Genomic DNA, 7669 nt, shown 5'->3' with positions numbered 1-7669 from the left:
CCAATTCATTTTTCTCCATATATATCGGTTTGAAAATTGAGAAAAATATCCTTATATGATAAAAAAGAAAAAGAAAAAATAAGCCATTCCATAAAATTTTCGTTAAATACAAATGCGAAATTTTAATTTGCTTTTTTTTTGGATTAAATGACTTATTGGTATAATTACTCTACAAGTCCTTATACTATACTTAATACAAGTGTAAAAGATAAATATAGAGGTATTACATTTAGAGAATCCCGTCAATTAATCATTAAGCCTTCATACAAAATACAAATTGTATGAAATGTTTGAATTCAGAAACAATGTTAGCATATATCACATTCATTTAGATCATATCACGTAATAAATTAACTATATTAAATAATAATAAAATTTAAGCTAATTATTAATGATTCTTGTAGTAAACAGTTAATTTTTCTTAAAATAAAGTATGAAGTAATTGTTTGAAACAATTTTTTTTTTCACATCAAGGTAACAAAAGTGAAAACTCCCAATAAAAAATCATATATATAATTACCAACAATAGAGTAGGGGTTTTTTTTTGATCCAATCCAGTTGAAATTTAAAAAAGTATTATTTCCCATAGCCCCAAAAATCCATCTCTCCTCTAAGTGAAAGTTGATTAATTGGGTGGACCGATGTGGCATTTGTACCATTATTATTACTATCTTCAAACCTTACCCCTTTAGATGATGAATCTTGACCTATTCCCATATGAGATGTCACCAACCGGTCCAACATGCCCCATTCATTCATCCCTTCATTTTCATCATCTCTTCCACTACCACCACCACCACCCGCGGCAACACCTTCTAGACCGGTTTCACATTGGTACCTCACACTTTCACTCCCACTATCACAATCCCTAGGGTTGGATGACATAAGTTGTTTGATCATTATAGGGTGGGAAGATTCCGATGGGAGACCGACCGGCAGTGGCGGGGCGTACTCGTAGGCGGTCATGCTTTTGTGGGTTGGAAGTAGGGTTTGGGGATGGAAAAGGGAGTATTGATGGGTTGGTGTTGGAATGTGGGGAGGGTAGTGAAGGGCTAATTCAGCTTTGTTTAGCTCTAAGGTGGTGGTGGTGGTGGTGTTGAGGTTGTATTGGTCATTTGATCTATGCATGAAAGATAGTGGTGGTGGTGGTTGAGTTTGGCTGCTGCTTGAAGTGGTGTTGGTGTGGTTCATATTGAGATGGTGGTGTTGATCTGAGGAGTTAAGGCTTGAACCTCCATTGATGGTGTTGCTAACTTTGAAGAGGTTTTTCTTCTTGAACACCCTGCATACCACCCATCCATCTTCCTGCACACACATGGAAGCAAATTCTTATATATATAAAACCATTGATATACACTAATGTCTAATGTTGCATGAGATCATTGAGTAAGTATACTATCAACAAGGCTTCCTTAGGGATCTTTAGGGGTAAATCTAGAAATTATATTGTGACTGGAATTGAATTGTAAACTTTTTGAGAGTTGCAACACAAAATTTTCTATGCTTTAACTATAATTTTACAAATTTTAAGGGGTTAAAAAGTTATTTTTCCAAAAAAGGGGCTAAGGCCATTCCTGCTTCCATGCCACACTTGGGGTTTTTCCTACACTTGCATGCATATTATCTATTATACATGTATATGATAAAAACCGTTGATATTTATATATATGAATTCAAGAGGTAGGCAGGAACCTTAATTTGTCTCAAAAAATGGTAAATTTTGTTATAAATCCCTCCGGAAATTAATATCTAAAAGGCGCAAGCAAGGGCATTGACTCCAAAAATGGTAAAATTATTCCGTAAGTCCTTTCGATAATTATAAAATAGTATAATGGTAAAATTTTCTTTTTGGACCCTCATGAATTTATGATTCAATTTTAGCCTCTAATTTTCTTTTACCTTCACCCAAATATATATTAACTTTTAATATTACATGAGATCAGTAAATAAGTGCCAACAATAGGGTTTCCTTGTCAATCTTCGTACACATGCATGCAAATTCTTATATATATATACTAGTTGCGCGAGATCTGAGCATTAACAATAAGGTTTTCTTATCAATCTTCTTACACATGCATGCATATTTTTATACCTTATACGTTAAAATCATCGATATATATACTAATTCCTAATGTTGCATGAGAATATAACGAGCGAGTACTCACAGTGGGGTTTCCTTGAGGATCATCCCCGTCCTCGAGCCGATATTCATGCATGATCCAGTCAGTTTTTTGGCCATGGGGAGCTCTTCCACGGTAGAAAACAAGGGTTTTCCTCATACCAATCTTCTTGTAGCTGTTCCTAATGCATTTGTCCCTCCCCGTAGCTTTCCAAAATCCAGCATTGGTAGCCCTATTAGTCCTTGACCCTGTTGGGTATTTCCTGTCCTTGTGACTGAAAAAATACCACTCGTTTTGTGGACTTGATCCAATTCTGCATCTTTCTATATAAACATAGAGACAATATTGCAAATTATTATCAAGCTTAATCACCCATCAGTTCATCATAATTATATACATACCTGTCAAAATATGACATAAGTCCTTATACTTTTCAAAAATTTGAAAATTAGTCATTATACTTTTATTTTTAGGAATTTAGTTCTACTTTTAGATTTCAAAATTCAGATTCAACTATTAACATTATTAAAATTATTTTGTTAAATTCAAATTCATACAATGTCATTTTTTAGTTATATGGCTATCAAGCGAGGCTTTTTTATTTTAAAATATTACATCAATAAATTTAACAAAAAAATTAATAGCATTAACAATTTAAACTAAATTTTGAAATCTGAAAAGTAAATGAAACTTATGTTTAGAAAACCCAACTTTTAAAAACCAGAAAAGTATCGTTTTTAAAATTTTTTGAAAATTACCAAAAACTCACTATTTTTATAATGCAACAAAATTATTTTTGAAAAATTTTGAGAATATATATTTTTATATAAACTCTAAAAATTAGATACACCAAATTTGAACCTAAAATTCATATTCTTTATTACTTAAATTGTAAATTTAAACTAATACGTTTTAATATAATTTTTAATCATAACTATTTTTCACATGTTCGCAATATTTTATTAAATCTGAAATTATTTAATTACTTTAATTATTGTACCAACTCTACAGCATTATTTAGAATCATTTCATTAATTGTTGAGAATATTCGGTGACTCAGTTTCAACACCGTGCACAAAACGGTGCAATAATGGGTTCAATTAATATATTTCCATTTTTTCAGGGGTGGATTTCTAAGAATTTTATTTTATATTTATCCACAAAATTAAAAAATAAAAATGTGTGTGTGATGTAGTTTTGAGAAGTGAATCTGATTAGTCTTTGTTTTAAGCCATTGATCTGATATTAATTGACATGATTAGAATCTATCTGGTCAAAGTCAAACAGCATTAGTCTACAATTTATCAGTATTTATGACTTAAGTCCACATTAGTATGCAAATTTCAGTGAAGGCAAATTGGAACAAAATGGCAAATTATAGAAAAAAAAAAAGATTTCAAATCAAATTTTATGAAAGATATATGAAATTTATAATTATTAAATATTATTCGATTTTCCTAAAAAAAATTATTGCATTCAAATATCAAAATTATTTTTAAAGAAAATTGTAGGGTAACTTTTGGTGTATGTATATATATATATAGGGGCGAATCTAGAGGGATTGCAGGGGCTCCGGATCCCCCTAAAATGGAAAATTTTCTATTTTAGTTCTTTTAAATTTTAAAATTTTAAATTAATAATGATAAAATTACACTTTGACCCCTCTTAAAAATGATAAAATTTTGATTTAATTTTTTAAAATTATATTTTTATTATATTAAAATTATAAGTTAATTCCGACCCTAAAAATATTTTCTAGCTTTCTCCCCGTATATATATATTTTACTATGAGATTATGAAAACTATAGTTGAGAACAAATAATTGTTTGGTTGTTTAACTAATAGAGAAGAAAACCAGAATGTTAACTCAAGCTTCTCTTACAAACCATTTTTTTAAACTTTTTTATGTAAACAGGACATTGTCATTAATAATTGATTAAGATTAGATTTAAATTGCTATCGAAAATATACTTTTAATAACATATAATTTTTGCTGAAAAATAAGAATTAAAATTATTAAATAATGAAAATGATAATACCAAATTATGATTAATATTTGAATTTGTTGAGGGGAGATTAGTTCTTTTCAAAAAAATCTGTGAAGTGTCATTAGTTTAAAGTTAATGAACTTCTCAATGAGTTAATATTGTCTTTGGGTCAAATTAAAATTGTCTTTTAACTTTACGAAGAGCTCAAGTGCCTAAAGAAACAACTTGAAGCATGGGTTCATAGAACAAGAGCTCTTCGTTGGGTCAGCTGTGCATGGTGCACGGTCACCTACCAAAAGAATAGTGACCATTTGCCAAACCCCATACCTCTTCAAGGAACTTTCAGAAAATTGGGGCTCTCAACAAATAGGAAGACAAAATCCTAACTCAATCTAGAAACAATACTGATCTATTGAAGTATCTATCAACTTTATATAAACTATACTTGTAAAACTTTTTTGAAACCCTACTCTCAATAAAAACCCTTACCACCGTAATTGAGTAAACCATTCTTCACAAAAAGAAACTCAAGCAAATATATATATATAAAATGAAGAAGAAGCTATATTACCTTGCAACTCCCAAGGTTCCATCTTGTTCAAGTCCACTTCTCTAATGACCTCCATATCAAACTTTTGAAACGACACCTTTTTGGTCAAGTAGTAATGGAGCAGCTCCTCGTCCGTCGGATGGAACCTAAACCCCGGTGGGACTCCGCCGTTCGTCGAACCCATTCACCTCCCAATATCTCAATGCTAACTAGCTTTCCACTATTTTTTTTCTCTAAAACTCTCTATAGGATTAAAGTGTACGTGCATATATATGTATATATGGAGAAAGATTGAAGCAATCATATTTTATAGGAAGAATGGGGGAATAAATATGGAAATAAGTATGTCAACGGGTGTGGGTGGGATGGGGATGTGAGGGGAATTGTGTGAGGAAGTTGACGGCCGGTCACTACGCCGTCGGAGAGGGTTAAAGCTGGCGTAAAAATGAAGTTTAAGGAAAATGAATGAGACCATGATTAGTATTTTTTTATTCAATGGTTTAACCTCTTGGACCTTCTTTGCTCTACATGCCTTAGAGGAGCGTGTGGCTTAACTTTGTTCCTAATACTTGGCTTTTATTTTTTTATAGAAATACAAAATAATTTGCAATACATATTGTACTTTCGAAGAGAGAATTTGAGTTTAAACCCTAAAAATGATATTTATAAGAGAGTCAGTCATGAACTTTGAAAAATTAACATCTATAAATCATAAAATGGATACAAAAGATACATTAATTAAAAAAAGACATGTTAAAACATATTATGCTCTCATAGCAGAAAATGAGTTTTAATTATCAAAATACTTAATCTTTTGTGTAAATGTTTAATATTGGTTAAAATATATTGTTATTTCATGTAGTTGAATAAAATTTGAAATTTAATCTTTCTATTAAAAATTATATTAATTTTACTTTTGTTTAAATATTTTATAGTCTAATCGTTAATGTCAATAGTATATTCTGTCAAATTTTATTTTTTTATGTCTGCTTACTAAGTTCATAATGTTTTGCTTACGATCATACTTGATACAAAGCAAAGTACTTTAAAAGTAAAAAAAAATGTAAAATGGTTTAATTTGGGGATAAATATCAAAACTACATATGAATTCTATTTGGTGTAAACATAAAACTTTGATTATGGATTAAGTATATACACAATTTTTTTTTATTTTAATTCAATTATACATATTTAGGTTCTGATTATATATGTTTTTTTTACACAATATCTAAAATTATTCATAGCCCCTCTTAGCCTATAAATTAAGAGGAGATAATACGCTTCAATGCACTCAAACCTATGTCCTCCTACATTAATAATAATACCCATAACAATCGAGATAAAACTGATCAGGAAGAAATTAGGTTTATTATAACTTGTTACGTTGAATATTACAAGTTTGCACGCGCTGCAGAGAAACTTGGGACAAGCGCTCCGTTCAAAGAAGCAAATTAATTCATTCAAAAATCATAAATAAAAATGACAGCAAACAATCCCGAGAAAATAAAGAGAGTTTCATTTTGATTGTTCCTAAAGCAAGGCTTGGAGAAAAACAGCTGCTATTACTTCTTGGGATTTTCGCATCTTATTCGACTTGGACGGCCATAATATATACATATATGTATTGATATACATACATGTTTACAATTACAATTATAAGGGTTTAAAAATTAAAATATATCCAAATTCAAATTAGAATAAATTTAGATGGAGATTATGTGTCACGAAATTTATATTAGAGCAGATGATATTTTCACATGATAAGATTGAAATCTGATAGTTCAAGGTCTCGATACCTAAATTATTGCCAATGCTATAAGGCCTGGTACATATGTGTACATATAAAGAATTTGCAAGTACGATCACACAGGAGTGAAAAACGAAATATATCCGCATATGATAGGGCTCAGCCATAGTGAGACTTAAACCTTTTTTACATGATATTTTTACATGGTAAAACTCAAAATTGGGAGCTCAAGGTCTTAAGACTGAAACTTTTGCTAACACTTCCAATGCCTCGTTTTGGTATGTGTGTATAAAGAGTTTGCAAGTACAATCACCCAGAATTGAAAACTGTAATATATTAAGACTTAGACTAGAATAAATCTAGATATGGTTCATGCGTGTTGAGATTTAAACCTAGAATAATCTGAGAGAGAATTCACGCATAATATTTTCACATATTGAGACTCAAACCCAAGAGCTCAAGATCCCAAGACCTACGCATTAAATCTAAAATAATCTGTGAAAGATTCACACATGACGTTTGTATACGATAAGATTCAAATTTGGAACCTCAAAGTCTCAAAAATTCCTAAGCCTTTACTGTATACACATGTGTATATATTCTAGGTTTTTGAGACTTTGAGTTCTCAGGTTTGAATCTCACTATATATAAAGGTCATGTGCAAATCTCTCTTCAAGATTATTTTAGGTTTAAGTCTTATCATATGTAAATTTTATCTAAATTTATTCTAGTTTAAGTCTAAATTTATATTATCTATATGAATGCCACATTAATATCATCTATATATATGAACTTTGATAATGTATGTATGTATGTATGGTCCAAAATAACAACAGTTTGGAGACGCAGTCGCCAGTACAGCACAAGAGGGCACATGCTGGTATATGACTTGATGAGAGATTTTTGAGTATTTTTACTTAGCTTGATTTAATTACACGTTAATTCCCTTTCTATATATATATATATATATTGATTAATTTAACTTATTTTATTTTTTTAAAGATATTTTATTAAATTTAATCCTTTATAGATGATGTAATATGTTTCAATAGGGCTGAATATCATGGTTAGTGGATATATATTTTTATTGCAAAAAATAAAAGTTCATATTTTAGAATCAACACTTGCATGCATATAGTCTTAGTTGTTTCCATGCATGTATATAGCATTTTCCTTTAGTTTACAACTGTGTTTTTTAAACATATATAGGCTACCATTTGAATATTAATTTCGGTGGGTTTATCAATGGACCGGTCAGGTTATC

At 30.2% G+C, this 7669-nt stretch overlaps 1 protein-coding gene across 1 annotated transcript; it reads right to left on the bottom strand.

The window, feature by feature from the left end:
* Nucleotides 1-496: 496 nt before the first annotated feature.
* Nucleotides 497-4907, bottom strand: LOC105793741 (protein BEARSKIN2). Its single transcript, XM_012622587.2, has 3 exons — nt 4680-4907; nt 2166-2443; nt 497-1305 (listed from the first exon to the last, which is right to left on the bottom strand). The coding sequence occupies exons 1-3, from the start codon at nt 4840-4842 to the stop codon at nt 577-579; spliced, it is 1170 nt and encodes a 389-aa protein (XP_012478041.1). The 5' UTR covers nt 4843-4907; the 3' UTR covers nt 497-576.
* Between the last annotated feature and the right edge of the window lie 2762 nt (nt 4908-7669).

Source organism: Gossypium raimondii, chromosome 8 (genome assembly GCF_025698545.1).
Source record: "Gossypium raimondii isolate GPD5lz chromosome 8, ASM2569854v1, whole genome shotgun sequence".
NCBI classification, from domain to species: domain Eukaryota; kingdom Viridiplantae; phylum Streptophyta; class Magnoliopsida; order Malvales; family Malvaceae; genus Gossypium; species Gossypium raimondii.
This window is presented reverse-complemented; position numbering and strand designations above follow the sequence as displayed.